Here is an 18,759-nt window from a genome sequence, read left to right on the forward strand (position 1 = left end):
GAGGCATGCTCCAACACTAACCATAGAGCCATAGAGATAGAGAGGGAACAGAGAACAAGAGAATAGATGGAGTGAATGGAGGAGACAAGAGAAATAAATAAAAGGAAAAACTAGGAATGCAAGCGGCTCCCAGTGATCAAGTCCACCTACATCCCTAAGAGAACACAGAAGTAAGCTATATGAACTGCGAGTCCTATGAGAATATAATGTGGAGTGTTTACTTGAGAAATCATCCTTCCATCTCGAAACGAGAATCATATTTAACTAGGGTAAAAGTCATACAAAGTAGGTTTTAACTTTTATTTTTTATAATATGTAGTTAATTGTTCAAACATGAATCGACACTTTCAATACAAAATCTATTGATGTAAGATTTATGCCCTAAATTTTTTTTGAGGGATCAGCAGGAGAGGCCTGTACTTAAATTTTTGATTATGTATATATTTGTACAAGTTACAAGGCTTCCAAAGCCATAAAGAAAAGTATATTACAATTAAGGGATAATCTCTCTCCACAAAGTTAAAGCGGTCTTTACATTTTTCATGGCTTTGATACAAACCAAACCAAGCTCTTTCTTGAAGTCTTCTTTCCAGATATTTAAAGAGAAACATGCATTGTCAAAAATGACTCTGTTCCTAGTTGTCCAAATAATCCAGCAGGTTGTTATTACAATTTCTTTGAAGATGTGATTGCCAAAATCATTTCAGGGTTCAATGACAATGTCTAAAGGTTGTAGCTGCATGTTCCAACTGATAGAGATAGACTGCCAACAGTTTGTGTTGAATGGACACTCAAAAAAAGAGATGCATGCTTGTCTCTTCACAGTTACTGTTGCATAGGGCAGAATTGCCTAATTGTTGTTTAATCTGTAAGGTTTGCCTTTTTCTCTGGTCAAATATGATTTATCTTTTTTAGATGGAGGAGGCAAGGTTTACCACTGGAGTCATTGGACCGCATGATACAATCATTGATAAAGCTCTAATCCTCTCATATTGTACGGGTTAGAGCAGTACACATTTAGAAACAATACAAAGTTCGATTCTCAGATAATTTGAAACGCATAACATGACTGCTAAATAAAATCTCCAAATCGCAAGTCATCCAAGAAATATAACAAGCTGAATGTCTCATTATAACCCACGTCTATACTTAGTAGTATATATATTACTTAGAAGCTCGTGCCACTTATGGTCCGGCCACCGTCGATGCAAATGACTTGGCCAGTGACATAGGAAGACGCCGGCATACACAGAAACGACACCACGGACGCCACCTCCTCTACCTCCCCGCACCTCCGCATCGGAACCTGTGAAATCTCTTTTTCCAAAACTTTTGGTTCTGCCTGCCAACTCAAAAATAAAAAAGAATAAGTAGATATATTTTTGGTGAAAAGAAATTTTTCTTATTTGCAATGTTATGGTCAAAACAAAGTCATTCCAGCAGATGTATATGGTACACAATTTGCTACCTATTTATGTACTAGCTAATTAATCATCCTGATAGAGAAATGAAATTATGTAGAAAAACCTCATACAAAAATGTAAGTAACCAGAATTTTGTTTTTTTAATATGTATAATCAGAATTTTATTATTCTCGTGGCTTACTTTTTTCTGCCATAGGATCCGAGGAACAATTCCATAGATGCATCCGGATAATTCGATTGCAATTCTATACTAGTGTTAAAAAGTGACAGATTTTCAACTAAATAATTGAGTAAATGGCATGACCAGTCCACAAACTTGTATGGGTGTGTCATACCCGTCCTCGTACTCATAAATTATGTTGTTTCAGCCCTCGAACTTGTCAAGGTGTGTTACATTGGTCCTCATCCACTCAAATTGCATTTCAGCCCTTAATCTATGTTCAGGTCTTAGTGGCGATCCAAATGGTTTTGGGCCCATGCCATGTGCCAATGTGGTATGCTGAGTGTGTGTGCTGACATAGATCTAACTTGTGAGGCCTAATACGTGGGGCCAAAATAGGACTGGATTCCAATTAATAAAATATAATAGAGGGAATTATGTGCAAGATGGCCTAGACATATAAAATACATGAATATTTACAAACTTCGAAGGGTCTTCTGCACTAAAACTATCATCTTCTTCATGATCAATTGGCATCAATGGCTGCCTAGGCTCAATGGCGGATCTAGGATTTTTGCATGGGGTATGTGAGATCAAAATTTTCATATCTAATCTGGTATAAATCATTTAGCAATTCGGTAAAGTGCCATAACATTTGTCTCACAATTCGGTACACAAAATACTAATCTCTACAACTAAAAAAATACAAAGAGGGCCTATCTACCGCACCGTGGTCAAGCGGCTCGCAAAAAGTTGCCGCCCGGCCGTGGTGAAGCCTATCCCGAAATCACGGCACCTCTCTGTTCCACCTTCCACCCGCCGCCGCCGCCGCTCCACCCAGCCAGCGATGCCGGACGCCTTCCTCGAGATCCCGTGCTTGTGATATTGTTGCTTTCATGCATGGAGCAGTGGTGGCAATGACTAAGTGATGGGATTAGGGGAGGACTTTGAGTGATGGGTGAAGCAGCTGTGGTAGTGCCACAACATGGGATTAGGGGAGGACAGGGGTTGATGCATTGGGAGCCATTGGTTATCGGTTGAGGAATGAAATGCGATCCGGCAATTGAGCTACCAATGTCGGTTAGGACATAGGAACGACACGCAGAGTAGGGGAGGTTAAAGAAAAAAATCTTGGGTTATCACAATTATGCTCCATCGTTGCCATGCATAGTACAATAGTCTTCAACTTATGTTGTATCATTTGACAAAATTTTCCATTACCTTTTATTACATTGAAATTTTGATGTTGATCCTGCTACATGTTACCTCATGATAATCATTGGTCCCATTGCAACGCACGGGCATGTACCTAGTAAAAGAAGATTTTAGGAAGGCCAATCTAGATCAGAGCACATATACATAAGTAATCATGCCATATCTAGATCAGAGAAACGTAGGGTTAGAGATTTTTGGATCTTGCAAAAATGGAAGGAGAAAAAGTTCTTGGTTCTCACCAAGTCACCAGGATTTCTGTTGCCACCAGCCAAGAAAGAATGGCATGGCCGCGCGGGGTCACACGCAGGGACTGGAAGCGCAAGCATGGAAAGTAGGGCCCGGGGGGGGGGGGGGGGTCCGCTAGCGTCCAAGCTAGGCCTGGGGTCGCGCCACTGCAGGGGCTGACCATGGCTGCTGGCTGGAAGCAGGGAGTCGTCCTGTCACCGTTGCCACGAGCGCCGAGCACAGAGGAGTGAAGAACGAGGCCATCACTCAAGAAGTCGCGAGACCTGGTGCAGAGTCATGGTCACTCATCATCGCTAGGATGATGGCTTTCTTTTACAAAATGGTACGACTCTTGTTGGGCTGGGCTTAGGGTATGCCATGCCATACCTTTGAAGCCCGTTGCATCTGCTCTTGCCTAGGCTTTGCATCCCACTAGTGCTCGTAGACGACTGAGCTAGATTGAGCGGTGGCCGGTGTACCGTTGGGCGGTGACGATGACAGTGGTTGTGGTAGTGGGGCACAAAGGGCGGTGAGCGGTAGCGGTGAGGTAGAGCATGCACGGGGCTGGGCACGGTTACTACAATGATGTGGTTTGTGGGCAGCACGACTCACCAAGGACCGAGTAGCAGTGACTACAGTAATGGTGGTGGCGCGCATGGCGGCGGCGGTGTTGGCTTTGGTAGTGGCGTGTAGGGCTAACATGGCCTCACCGATAAGGTCAGCTAGCACAAAGGCTAGTGTGAGATCCAGTAACACTAGTAAGCCATCTGCCTCACGCTGTCGTGTCCCATGTCATCTCTATTACCCACCAATGCTTACACCTACCCCTTCGCCCCTACTGGCGGCCAGCACCGCCGCCAACGCCTATGCCCTTGCCGAAAAGACCACTTGCACCCCTCCCCCTTCTTGAATGGGCGAAAAGTAGCATGTGCCAACCAGCCATGGCCCGAGTGAGGTGAGAGTAGTAGATATGGAGGTGACATATATGTCGGGTCCATGTCAGCACCCTCTCAGCATGCCACATCAGTGTGTGGGCATGTGCCTAGACCCATATAGATGATCATTGAGACCCAAACGAAGATTAAGGGCTGAAGCAATGCAATTTAAGAGTACGGACTGGTGTGACACACATCGACAATTTTAAGGAACTATGCAATTTATGAGTACGAGGACCGGCAATGATACACCTAGTCAAGTTTGAGGTCCGGCCGTTCACTTTACTCAAAGTAATTTAGGTGGACGGGACAAAGTTGAAGATGCATTAGTTAATGATTTGGTACTCGGTCTAGTACCTATGCACCTGTTTGAGTACATCAGTCGTGACAGCGCCTGGGGCAACACAGTTCACACGAATCTTGTCCTGGGCCCACTCGGCAGCCAGGCTCCTTGTAAGCTGATTCATTCCTCCTGCGCGATAGTAGAATTCTGTCAGAATACAAATAGTTTTGTCCAAACGATTTAATTTACATACGTTTGGAGAGTGAGATATTGCTCTTTTGCATAAACTTGTGGGAATCTCATGCTTCAGTCCAAACAAAACAAAGATTATATATGTTGTGTTTAAGAAATGTAGCCAACATTTTCCCTCGTCATCTCCTTTTGCTAGGGAGGGCAGAGCGGATTGTACAACGTTTTCCCCCTAGTGTGTCATTCGTGGTGTGTCTAACTTTCACATTTCTCGATCTTAATTGTAGCCAACAAGGAGTCTATCATGCTTCAATCCAACTTGTTGACGTAGTCTATCATGAGTTCACAGTTCGATTAGATGACTCCAACCCTTTAATTATTTACACAAATTATATGCATATGACAAATCTGGTAATATATGTGGTTCAATCATTTCAATGGAAAATGAGACTCTGAGGAGGAGTACGCCGATGATAGTGGACTGTCTTGTTTGTCAAACCAAACACCCCCTAGATAACCCACCCCGCCCCCCACACCCATAAATTTTAAATTCCATAGTAGCTAATATTTTTTATTTTTTTTTTACGCCTCTCATCTGGATACAGCTGTAGCATCTGTTCATGTACAGACACACACTAACCCCATACACGCATACCACACTCACACCACACGTACACAAACAAACCTACAACTACACCCAGATCACCAGATCGCGTCCTTCGTGAGATCACCAGGTCCAACCATGGCACCGTAGGCGACGGGCGCGTCGCATTCCCTATGTGGTTCCACGTGCAAGAGACAGCGAAATTTATTGGGGGCAAACCCCAGTGAGAGACCGGAAATTCGCAGCCACGGGGGCTCGAACTCCGGCCGGCAAGGCTCCAACCACCGGGCCTTGCCACCCGAGCTACGCTCGGTTCTCTAATATTTTTTCATTTAAATAAACATTTGTTGTACTATGGAGGATCCCAAGATTCATGGTTAAACGCGAGTTAACATCTCAACTGCCTGTGCTAAGTGCTAACCTAAGCTTCATAGTAAAAATTCGTTGCTTTCTGTACAAGCTGCATAATCTATATCTGTACCTAATAATAAAGAGGCAAAATTTCATGCCATTTTTTGGTCCATCCATTTTTTTTTGGTCCGTCTCTCTCTAACTACTACACAATGGAGAGTTTCTTCCATCCGGACTTATATATATAATAACATGTGCTCATACGAGTTCGAATAACTCGTCTAGCACGATACAGAGTCCGATCTGGATAGATAGGAATTCTGATCCAAATAGCAATCATGAATCTTAATAGAAATCCTAAACTAAATAGAAAAGGATGTATCTGTATCTTTCTTTTACATATTTTACCTATGCCTTTCCGGAGCGTGGAAGAGGGAAAAAAAGACCTGGAGTTGGCAGCCACGGTTTGGGAAAAAAGGACTAAAGATACGGCCTAATCAGATGAGATCATGATAGGGAAAAACAGAAAAAAAAGTGAAAAGGCCACGCAAGCCAGAGCTCTGGCCGATCACGGTAACAAGAAGAGCCGAAAAAAAAAGTTCGAACTCTACTCCACCCGGCACTGAAGCTCACCAAAATTTTTTCCCTCAAAACTTGCGGCAGCCATAACTTCGAGAGCCATATTTCCGTATCACTATTCCAAGATAACGTCAACGAGTCAGACCACGTCTCCATGGAAACGGATAGAAGCAGCAGCCATGGGTAAGTTTTATCACGTATAATCAATCAAGCAAAACAATTTCACGTGCGAATCCTATCATATAAATTTGATAAAACTGATCAAATACACATAAAACAAATCTACAGATCAGATCGATTCGAACAAAAAGTATAATATTTCTTCAACTGTGATCCACCCTGCGTAGCCGATTCAAACCATAAAACAAATATGAAAATCATTTCCATCTAACCAAAATCAACCATGCACGTGTCTTGCATCCTCCAGCATGCGCATAAGCAGTCACGTTCCTCCTGCACGCCTCACATATGTTCCTCCCCAGCTGCTCAGAATGGTGAGAGAGAAAGGAGAGAAACAAAAGGTGTTCACAGTTGTGAGAGGATAAGAAATAAGGAGGCATGGAAATTGTTGCCGCCTGCCAGCAGAGAGGCTACGAAAATATTTGTAGGTGGACGAGAAATAAGTGAAGTGAAAGAAAATTTGGGGTCCGCTAACCAATATCATGGACTGGTCATGGTCAGCTCAATGTCGTACTACCTTCTGTCTAAAAGATAAAAGAAATATAGTATGTGTTTAGTAAGAGTAAAATTATATGGTAAGTTTAACTAAATGTATAAAAAAATGTATCGACGTTTATTTCAAATTCTTCGGTCTTTTCTTTTTACTTCTTAGATTGTTCTCATGTCCTTGGTGTCTCTACATGATTGTAACTTGAGTTTGAACAACTCGCATCTAGCGATGATACATGGTCCGATCTTAAGATGTTTTGGACTCCGTTACAACGCACGAGCACGTTTGTTAGCAAGTTATAACAACTCATATCTAGCGATGATATAGAAGTCGACACCTATACGTATTGGGTCCCGTTACAATGCACGGACATATTTACTACTCCCTCGGCCCTAAATTATAAGTCATTCCAAGAATTCTAGAGAGTCAAAGCATATCAAATTTGACCAAATTTATATGATAATATAATAACATTTATGATGCCAACTAAGTATCATCAGATTCTTCATCAATTATATTTTCATAACATACCTATTTGATGTCATAATTTTTTACTAATTTTCTTTGCAATTGATGCTTTGACTCTCCAAAATTCGGAATGACTTAGAACTTGAAACCGAGGGAGTAGTTTGCTAGTGCGCGCGCGTGTGTGTGTGTTACGATACATGTCCCAAATACGATACAAATCCAAATCAGACTACCTCAAGGGAAGAACTCCTCAAATCATACCAACAAATCCAACCAACGGCATTGCTGAGCCCGGGGGTCGTCGACGAGGTGGAGGCAGGGGCGTGACGAGGTCGTGGACAGCGGGATTCGGCGCGTCAGGTCGACTAGGGAAGCAGAACGGCGGAGCTCGGTCTGGCGTGGTCGCAGTCCGGGTGGCGCAGCCGGCGGAGTACGACGGCAAGGAGGTAGGTGTCCGGAGGTGAGGTTCGGCACCAGCTCCTGGTTGGCGTCGCGGGCGGTCTGCGGCGGCGTTCGGGGCCTGCGAGGCTGAGGAAGATGGCGCGGCGTCGTGGGCACATCCGAAGTTGCCGCAGCCGGTGTTGGAAGTAGTAGGCGTCTGCGAAAACGGCGGTGTGGTTCGGGGTAGGCATGGAGGTCGGCGATCGGAGCTCGGCTGTTCGGGACGGACCATCGCCGTGGTTTTCGGCCGCGTGGTTGCCGCCGTCCCGTGCGCCGCGAGCATGGCTCACGCCCGCACCATGAAGGCCGGCGCCGCCAGTGCGCGCTTAAGGAGACCCGCCGCGCGGGCATGTGGGCAGCTGCTGTCGGCGTCAGCTGCCTCCGTTGCGGGCCTCGGGCTGCCGCCACGGTGCATAAGGACCCACCGGAAAGGGCGCACAGCGGGAGCTCTCGACGGAGCTGCACACGACCAGTCGCATGCGCGCGCCGGCGAGATACACCACTGCAGCGCCGGCTGTGGACGTGGCTGTGCGTGGGAGAAGCAGGGGAGAGAGAGTGAGAAAACTGCGTTGTTGCCGGCCTCGGGTGCTTTATATCCTGTTGTTTTTGGCTAGCAAAATCCTGTTCACACCACTCCTGCATCAGGTTTTCAGCCAGGGAAATGGGCTGGGCAAAAGTGGCCCGCACAGGCCGGCTGCGCGCTCGGCTCTAGCCGGGCCAAAAAGCAGGCCGGGAACCTGCCCTGTGCTCTGGGCCAGTTTTTTTTTACCTTAGGGCCGTTTTGTTTTCAAGAACCGAATTAAGCTTTATTTTTTTTCCTGAATGCATGAATGTATTTGATATTTTTTTTCTCCCGTTGCAGGCAAAATTTCCATCTCTTTTTTTGTTCCATTTTTTTGGTCTGCCATGGAATGAGTCGGCCACCTGCTTTCCCGTGTCCATTTTTGTTTATGTTTCTGTCATATGTCCGTTTTTGTTTTCTGTCATGTGATCCATATATATCGACGACGTCTTGAGGGTTCCAGGCATCCATCCAGAAAGCAAACCAAACCTCAAGGCTAGGAGCTGTAGATTTGACTTCAGTAGGCCATCTACCTTACCACCAACAACGGTAACAACAACGTCGTCGGTAACTCGTGGACCAATAGTAAATATTTCTTTATTTTCTTTCATTTCTCACTTTGACCTCACTCACTTCCACTCGTTTCGCTTTAAGTCTGTTCCTGTTGCGACACGTGCAAGAGATGTGTGTAGCTTACTTTGCACATTTCTTAAACTCACAGTAATAGTACACACAATAACCATATATTTAAGTTGAGGCAATCTCCAACTAATTTTTTACACCTAGTTTTCTATTGCTCTAACATTTGCTATGAACCTTGAAATTATTTGATCTCAGGCTAGGCAAGGTATCCAACAAAAAAATAGCTAGCCTATTATTATTGATATGAGTACCGTGCAATAAATTATACGTCCTGTTTTAACGAACGGACATGTTTTGCTAGTATATCTAATTAGCATAGCATGCACGTATTGGTACCTTTGGAGATGCAGTAGAGCACGAGCCCAGGGTAACCCAGGTAGCTTGCGATGGAGGAGATATGGACGACGCTTCCTCCACCGGCGACGGACGCTCTGACGAGCAGAGGGTGCGCGAGCTGGCACAGATGGAAGCTTGACTCCAAGTTGGTCGCCATCACATGCGAGTAGTCCTCGGCAGTGCACTCCGCCGCCGGCTTGAAGAACACCTGCCCGGCGTTGTTCACCAGGATGTCGAGCTTGCCGTCGAAGGTCGCCTTGACCGTGTGCATGAGCTTCACCCGGTCGGCCGGCACGGTGACGTCGCAGACGGAGACGGTGACGACGAGCCCCTTCTCCGCCCACCGGCGCCGGGACTCCTCAAGCTCTGCCGCGTTCCGCGCGCATGTGTGCACCCTCGCGCCGAACCCGGCCAGCTCTTCGACGACCCCGTGGCCGATCCCCTTGCTGCCGCCTGTGACCAGCGCCGTCGCGCCGACGAGGCTCCACCTCTCTTGCCTGCTCCCGCTAGTGGCCGCCATGAAAGCTTGCTACTATCTGATTTTCTTAAGTTTCAACCCAAGTATGCTTAGAGCATGCATGGGTGATTGATTCCTCTGTTAAAAGTAGGCGGATGCTCAGACGCAGTATGATAACACTAGCAATTAGAGACATGCTAAATGCCAAGAACTAGCAACGATGACTGCGTAAACACTAAGAATATGAATATGCTATAATTGTTTATATACCTGACTTTTCCAAAGACTTCTCCAGTGGATAAAAGTATGGTACTCTTTTTGGTGAAATATATACTTTCTAGAGTATGCTATAATTGTTTTCTCTCTCTACATAAAAACACCCCCCAGACGAAGGATTATACTGAACCAATGGTACCGGGACTATAGGCGGAAGCTTTGGTTTTTTTTAATCTTTTTCAAATCATATTATAAAAATAACTCCAAAATGTTTCTGTTTATATTTCTTTTCTTTTTTTGGCCACGCCAAACCATATGATGTGGCAAAGCAAAATTTACTCTACTGCGCCACAAGTTTTGGCAGTTGCAGTAGTGTGGTGCACAAGTTCAGGTAGGTTGTGGTTTTACGCGAAATAATCCAATGTATTAGTATTTTCTCACCAAAAATTTGACTTCTACAAACTTTATGCTGTCCAAAACATTATGGGCCTGTTTGTTTCCCTGCACAAGGGTGGCTCGTATGGATGGCCAGAGACAGGTTGGGTTGCGTCGTGCTAACCTGGTGCGACTACTCATGTTTGTTTTCCATGTATGAAATGAGCAAGGTTGAGAATGACCGGTGTTTGTTAGACTGTATAGATAAATCTGCTTACCTTGCATCAGCTTATTTTGGAGTTACCACCATATCACATCTCTGTTCTTCCCTTCACCACACATCACCATTTCTCTTAGACATTTTCATAAACACCTTGCATGCAGGCTTGACAAAGAAACCACCAATATGAACGTGCTGGCGTATGGCCATAGCGGTGAGGGCTTCAACCAAGGCCTTTTCTTTTTCTCGAATACGCAAAAAAATTTGTGTATCATTGTATTAAGAAGAAGAGTTTAAACATACAAACAACGCGCCTATATCGAGCGTGGAAGGTGGTCGACCTAAAATAGCCGTAGCCGGACCATACTAGCGAAAGACCTCTAATTTCGATATTACATAAATAGAAAACAACCAAAACCAACGCAGCGGTGCGACCTAGGAGGTGGCCTTGCGTCTTTGCGGCTGCCTGGACGAGCCATTTCCACCGCCCGGGAAGAGCGCGTCCAACGCTTCGACGTTGGACACAATCAGGCTGCCGTCGAAGATCTTGTCAAAGGCATCCAACTCCGACAGGGATGGCGCTGATGGACTCTTGGTGTAGCCCATATGCTGTATGATCAGCACCTCACCTTGCTTGGAAGCAGGTAGTCGAGAGAGGCTCTGAGCCGCCAACCGCCTGCTTCGCCACGGCAACACCAGCTTAGCAGGAGGCTGCTTGGGAACTGAACATGTCTTGAGCCTGGTGAAGCTCCACGAATAAGCGGAGAGTCAACCTTCTCCAGCATGCGCTTGGTGAAGCTCTTGAGGCGGCGTGCAGCGGAGCTGTCGCTGACATCAACCGTGCAGTCCTCTTAAGGCAGTGTAATGAACATGTCTGCAACCGTCACGAGCTCGGCCGGACCAAAGCTAGGTGGACCACCCACCTCCTCCAGTGTAGGAGCGTCAGCTCCTGAGGTGCTCTACGCGGCCTGAGGCGACGTGACCTGAGACTGACCGTGCTTGAGTAGCGGTGGAATCGAGTCCGCTGCTAACTAAGCGGGGTGCGAGACCATTGTTGAAGTGGCGTAGGTGCTCACACTGGTGGCTAAGAACGAGGCTGCAACCTCCTCCAGCATTGGGTCCTCTAAGACTTCGCATGTGGCGTGCGTGGTGTCCGGGTATGGTGAGAGCAACAGTGGATCGAGCTCGGAGAGGCCCCATATATGGCGCGTCTCGCTGGTCGGCTCGTTGTGACCTTCCCGGGCAACACTGTCGGTGGCAGCATTGGAGGTCGTTGTAGCCGTGCCGTTCCCCCTCGGCCGTCGCTGATGTCTCCGGCGTCTCCGACGTGGAGGCCCTCCACCGCCGTCTACAGCAGCAATTGGCGCAGCTCTAACCGTGCGGGGTGCGTGCTGGGAGGCCGGTGGGTTGCCGCCACAAGCGAGGTGCCGCGGTCGGTCGCCATCCTTCGTCGCCAATGCCACATCAGAATGCCTGGGCTGCCTGCAGGCCTTGGCGAGGTGGCAAAAGCCATGGTAGCGCAGGCAATGCCGTGGCAATCGACAAGTCGCTAATCGGTGCCAGTAGCAAAGGCAGTTGAAGCATTTGCCGTGAAGCTCCGCAGGAACCTTTCGGGTCTACAGAGGTTGCTTTGCGTCGCGGTGAGGCTTAGCTGAAGCGGTCGCAAGTTGCGCCTCCTGCCAGGGGAGGATCTCCCGCCTTCCATTGGCGTTGGGGGTGGAGACCCGTCCACGATGGCCGAGGTGCTGGCGTGCCTAGATGCGGCCATCCACTGGCCGAATAGGCAAGCCATACACCAGCTGTGGGCGCAGTCGACTGTGTTTCCCCTGCCTTCGCCCATGACCCTATCGGCCTGGCCTGCCTTCGCTTTGCTATGGCCTAGAATCACAATTGAACAAGTCTAGGCGCGCGGCGGGGACACAACGACCAGCTTTGCTTGGCAACGAGCGGTGTCTAGGTAGCTGGTGGGGTGGTCATCGTTGGACTCCTCGCCGTCAATGTCCGCCCACCGACGGCGCTTCGTGCGCCCTCCCGTGGGGCCACCCGGGTAGAACGGGGCCATGTCTGGAGAGAGGGCGGGCGAGCTAGGGGCGCCGGCAGCGGAGGTAGCCTCCTGGCCATAGCGTGGAGACGCAAGTGGTGGCGGTGGCCATGCGTCGCTCTCCTTAGCACCACATCCCACGCGAGGGAGAGGAGAGACGGGGGTGGATGAGCTCGGAGCAGAGCAGCCCATGGTAGCTGGCCACGCCGGACTAACCTCCAGGAAGGGGTCACCTACCCAAACCAGATCCAGATGTATCAGGAAGGCGCCATGTCGATCTAGACCAATGAAGCAGCAGGACGCTGTCTCCATGGCTGCTGTCAGCTCTAGCTATGGCGAAGCCCTAGAGACCCCTAGGAGTGATGACCCGGCGGTGGGCCGCTCGCCCTGAGAGCCAGGATCGCTGGGCCACTACGGGCAGTGGACGCCATCGAGTCCTCACTAGAGGTGGTGCTCGTCGACAAGGGTGTCGGCTCAGTGCTCATTGAACTCATCTGCGTGCTCGATGTCATGCTCGACCTCTCCCGCTGCCTCAGACTGCAGCATCTCTGCTCGTGCGCTGGCAGGTGCCTACGCTGAGTTCTCTTGCTGAGGAAGGGAGTAGCGTGAGGGAGAAGGAGGTGGCGACGAGGAGGTGGCGGCCATCATTGTCGGTGCCTTCCCAAACGGCGATGGCGTAGCTAGGTCTCCATGGCCAGCCTCAGCGCGCAGATGGTGAAGGATGGGGGTGGAAGAAGGGAGGGGACGGGAGGGGAAGGATGCTAGCCCATAGGATCACCGGCTCAGTTGAGTGAACCACTCACCAGTCTTACTGAGCACCCGCTAGTGTTGCCGAGCACCCACTAGCTAAGCCGACCATGAACAAGTGTTGTTCGTCCCCACACACTATGGCTAAAGGTTGAAGAAGAGGGAGAACAGAGCATACACACACAGTACAAGACACCAGCATTGGCCAAAGCCCTATATGGAAGATGGTAAATCTGAACTCTTTTTACTGAGTTACCATAGTAGTCTATTTATACAACTCTATCCATCTAGTCCTAGTACAGTGCACATGCTATAACAGTAACTAGATAACATAGCAGGATTGACTTCTGCGCCTGTCCCTACGTGTGGCTACAGTTCGACAGGTGAGCCATTTGGCGCCTGCCTCTGCAGTAGCTACAGTACCACAGTAGGGGGCCTTTTCGGCGTCGCCTTCTCTTGCTATGTCTTCACATAATGAAGCAGTAGATTTATTATAACAATTCTTCCCCTAATTCTACTATTATTCCTTGTACCCCCTCCATGCCGATCATGTCCTTCAACTCCATGAGTCAAAGACGTCCGAGCGGCTTGGTGAGGATGTCCGTGGGTTGCCGACTAGTTTCGACAAACTCGATGACGATCTGCCCTCCATCGACACAGTCCCTGAGGAAGTGGAACTTCACATCGATGTGTTTGCTCCGGTCGTGCAGAACCGGATTCTTCGCGAGGGTGATGGTGGGCTAGTTGTCCACCATCAGTGCTGGTGGGTGAGCTTCCATGCCAGTCAGCTTGGCCAGCAGCTGGCGCAGCCACACAACTTGGCACGCCGTTGTGGCCGCCGCTATGTACTCTACCTCACACGTATATAGCACAACCACCTTGTGTTTTAGTGACAGCCATGAGATTGGAGCCGACCCGAGGAAGTCGAGCACGCCAGAGGTGCTCTGTCGTTCGTCGATGTCCCCCGCCATGTCTGCATTGCTGAACATAGTGAGTTGCAGCCTACTCCTGCCGGTCTTGGGAAAGATGATCCCCTGATCCACCATCCCGCTTCACCGCAGCCAGTGATCCTCTCTAGGATCCTCCATGAAGCGACTGACGTAGCCCACGATGAACACAATGTCCGCCCTCATGTGGACTAGGTAGCGCAGACCACCAACGATGCTCTGGTAGAGTGTTGCATCCACCTTCGCCGCGGTGCTGGCCTTTGTCAGCTTCAGCCACTCCTCCATCGGAGTCACGCATGGCTTGCACTCAGCCATGCCGCTCTGCTCCAACAACTTGGAGGCATATGTGCTCTGACCGAGTGTGAGTTCCTCCTTCCCCTGTCTCACCTCGATGCCAAGGTAGTAGAAGAGTGCGCCGAGATCGCTCATTCGAAAACAAGCCGCCATCTCACGCTTGAAGCTATTGATGTCCTCCGTGCACATGCCGATGACGATGAAGTCGTCCACATACACGCCAACGACAAGCTCCTCCTTCCCCTGTCACCACATGTAGAGCATGTGCTCAGTTGCGCACCGTTGAAACCCAAGCTCGCCCAGCATGGCATCAAGTTTGGCGTTCCATGCTCGTGGGGCCTACCACAACTCGTAGAGCGCCTTGCGTAGTCAGAGCACCCTATGCTCCTCTCCCTTGACGGCGAAACCTAGAGGTTGCCTGACAAAGACCGTCTCCGCCAGCTCACCATTGAGGAAGGCCGATTTAACATCCAAGTGATGGACGCGCCAGTCCTTTGCTGCTGCCAAGGCTAGTAGCAAATGGACCGACTCCATGCGCACTACTAGCGCAAAGACTTCCTCGAAGTCTATGCCCTCATGCTAAACAAAGCCACGGGCGATGAGGCATGCCTTGTGCTTGACAATGGCGCCGAGCTTATCTCGCTTGACCTTGTACACCCACTTCAGGCTAATCGGACGGCATCCTGGAGGTGGATCGATGAGCTGCCATGTCTCATTTTCCTTGATCGCCTTCATCTCCTCTAGCATCGCCGTCGCCAGTTTCCATCCCGCTCGGCCAGCATGAATGTGGGTGATGGTTCCTCTACACTAACAAGTAGCAGCTCTGCATCATTGAGCAACCGACCAGCCAGTCCTGAGGGTCCAATGCCACCGACGATGTCGTCCAGCCTACAGAACCGCACCTCCTCACCTTCGTGGAAGGCATCCATGAACTCAATGATGTCACTTGGAGGTGAGGCAAACTCGATCGGCGTCGATGGAGTTCCCTGTTCAATCGAAGTGCTCGGCACAGCACCTAGAGTGCTCGGCACTACTTCTTGATAGCTCATCATAACTCTTGCAGTGCTCGACACGACTGTAGGAGTGCTCAGCCTTAGTCTAGGAGTGGTCAGCACCACTGCAAGACCTCTTGGCTCCGTCATGGGAGTGCTCGGCACCTATCCTAGAGTGGTCGCCACCACTGTAGAATCTCCTGGCACCACTCCTGGCGTGCTCGGCATCCCACCAGGACTGCTTGGCACTCCTCACAGAGTGCTCGACATCCCTCCCAAAGTGCTCGGCACTGCCGCTAGAGTGCTCGGTGCTCCTCCTGGAGTGCTCGACACCTCTTCCCCAGTGTCTCCACCACCGTGGATGACTAGGTGCTCGACGACGAAGGTGCTGGTGAAGCTGCCAGCTTCCCTCGTGCTCGGACTAGTCTAGTCCCAAGCCACCTTCTCATCAAACACGACGTCGTGCGAGACAAGCACCTTGTCTCTATGTGGGTCATAGAGCCGGTACGCCTTGGTACCCTCCACGTAGCCTAGGAACACCTTCGGTGTGCTCCTGTCCTCTAGCTTGGTGAGGTTCGACTTTGTCTTCCTAACATGGCCAATGCAGCCGAATGTTCGAAAGAAGGACATGCTCGGCTTGTGCCCATACCAAGCTTCGAACGATGTCTTGCCCATTAGGGCCTTGGTCGGAGCGCGGTTGAGGATGAACACCGCCGTGGTCACTGCCTGAAAGGTCCTAATGGCTAGAGGGGGGGGGGTGAATAGCCTATTAAAATTTTCTACAACAACACTTAACAAACTGGTTAGACAATTATGAGGCAAAGCAAGTGTTGCACTAGCCTACTAAAAAAGCAAGCCACCTACCACAATTCTAGTTTATATAGTTTCTATCCACACAAAAGCTATGACACTACACTAAGTTAATGTGCTCTCAAAGGCTAACTAAAGAGCCACACTAACCAAGCTAACAAGCTCTTACAACTAGCTACACTAAAGAGCTTGACAACTAGTTTGCGGTAAAGTAAAGAGAGTGAGCAATTTGTTTATACCACCATGTCAAGGAAGGAGCCAATCAATCACAAGAATAAATACCAATGAAGACCAATCACCTTGGAATCAAATGATGAACACAATGATTTTTTATCGAGGTTCACTTGCTTGCCGACAAGCTACTCCTCGTTGTGGCAATTCACTTACTTGGAGGTTCACGCGCTAATTGGCATCACACGCCAAACCCTCAATAGGGTGCCACACAACCAACACAAGATGAGGATCACACAAGCCATGAGCAATCCACTAGAGTACCTTTTTGGCTCTCTACCGGGGAAAGGTCAAGAACCCCTCACAATCACCACGATCGGAGCCAGAGACAATCACCAACCTTCGCTCAACAATCCTCGCTGCTCCAAGCCGTCTAGGTGGTGGCAACCACCAAGAGTAACAAGCGAATGCCACAGCAAAACATGAACACCAAGTGCCTCTAGATGCAATCACTCAAGCAATGCACTTGGATTCTCTCCCAATCTCACAAAGATGATAAATCAATGATGGAGATGAGTGGGAGGGCTTTGGCTAAGCTCACAAGGTTGCTATGTCAATGCAAATGGCCAAGAGAGTGAGCTTGAGCCAGCCTTGGGGCTTAAATAGAAGTCCCCACGAAATAGAGCCGTTGTACCCCTTCACTGGGCACAACACGGGTTGACCGGACACTGGACCTCAGTGTCCGGTCATGCGATGCATGCCACATATCCCCTCTCTTTAAATACTGAGCACCTGATCCCAACGGTCAAGTGATGACCAGACGTGCTGCTATGAAGTGAACGGATGCTGGACCTCAGCGTCCGGTCGTTTCCAGTAAGCATCCAGAAACGATTTTTCATGACCGGACGCATCCGGTCATGCTTGACTGGACACACCCAGCGTCCGATCACATGGTGACTCCCCTATGCGCTGCCACATCAGCAGGACTGGACGCACCCTGTTAGTGTCTGGTCACTAACTGACCCAGCGTCCGGTCAGAGACTGACGCTATGCGCCCTCTGCTGCCACTGACTAGACGTGCCAGTCTAGACGTGCCAGTCCAACCGAGACAAGCATCTGGTCACTTATAGTGACCTCCGTCTTTTCTGTCTAGGGCGTCGGTGGCACTGTCAGACTATCTGCACTCTACGGGCAGACACTCCACTGGTGAAGTTCCTAACCCTTGCTCAAATGTAACAACCACCAAGTGTATCACCTTGTGCACATGTGTTAGCATATTTTCACAAATATTTTCAAGGGTGTTAGCACATCACTAGATCCTAAATGCATATGCAATGAGTTAGAGCATCTAGTGGCACTTAATAACCGCATTTCAATAGTAGTTTCACCCCTCTTAAAAGTACGGCTATCGATCCTAAATGTGATCACACTCACTAAGTGTCTCGATCACCAAAACAAAATAGGTCCTACCATTTATACCTTTACCTTGGGCCTTTTGTTTTTCTCTTTCTTCTTTTCAAGTCCAAGCACTTGATCATCATAATGGCATCATCATCATCATGATCTTCACAATTTCTTCATCACTTGGAGTAGTGCCACCTATCTCATAATCATTTTGATAAACTAGGTTAGCACTTAGAGTTTCATCAATTTACCAAAACCAAACTAGAGCTTTCACCGCCTCACCCCAGAACCATGCTGGCATGACTTTGGCCTTCAACATGGATCGAGCCATGCCAACCATAGTCTGGTTCTGCCTCTCCACCGTGCCATTCTATTGTGGCGAGTACGGCATGGTGTGGTGTCGCAAGAAACCTTGATCTGCGCAGTACGCAGCGAACTCCACCGAAGTGAATTCGCCGCCACAATCAGTCCTCAGTACGCGGAGCTTCTTGCCGCTCTTGGCGTCTGCGCGCATCTTGAACTTCTTGATCGCTGCCACCACTTCGCCCTTGCTTGTCAGGAGTTCTAGCCACATGTAGCGACTGCAATCATCCACGAGCAGGAGGAAAGTACCACCGACCATCGTTTGTAGATGGCATGATCGGCCCGCAGAGGTCGCCGTGGACGAGCTTGAGAGCGTCCTTCACGCGATACTTGGCCACCTTTGGGAATGGTAGCCTCCTCTACTTCCTGGCTAGGCAGCTGTCACATAGCTCACTTCCATGCTTGATGTGGGGTAGCCCTTGGACCATCTTCTCCTACCGACCAAGCGCGTCGAAGCTGAGATGTCCGAACCGGGCTTGCCACATCCATGGTTCCTCGGTGTGCCTTGCCACCAGGCACACCGGCTACTCTACCTTTAGGTTGAGTAGGTACAACTGGTTCAGGGACCTTTTCACCTTGGCGAGAAGTCACTGCTCCTGGTCTCTGATCCTAAGGACTCCGTCCTTAATCAGTACCTC

The 18,759-nt window shown here is 49.1% G+C and overlaps 1 protein-coding gene across 1 annotated transcript; it reads right to left on the reverse strand.

The window, feature by feature from the left end:
* Window positions 1-1,168: 1,168 nt before the first annotated feature.
* LOC136530479 (noroxomaritidine/norcraugsodine reductase-like) lies at window positions 1,169-9,604 on the reverse strand. Its single transcript, XM_066523212.1, has 3 exons — window positions 9,085-9,604; window positions 4,325-4,431; window positions 1,169-1,342 (listed from the first exon to the last, which is right to left on the reverse strand). The coding sequence occupies exons 1-3, from the start codon at window positions 9,602-9,604 to the stop codon at window positions 1,169-1,171; spliced, it is 801 nt and encodes a 266-aa protein (XP_066379309.1).
* Between the last annotated feature and the right edge of the window lie 9,155 nt (window positions 9,605-18,759).

The sequence above is a fragment of the Miscanthus floridulus genome, unplaced genomic scaffold, assembly GCF_019320115.1.
Source record: "Miscanthus floridulus cultivar M001 unplaced genomic scaffold, ASM1932011v1 fs_142_4_5, whole genome shotgun sequence".
Taxonomy (NCBI): Eukaryota; Viridiplantae; Streptophyta; class Magnoliopsida; order Poales; family Poaceae; genus Miscanthus; species Miscanthus floridulus.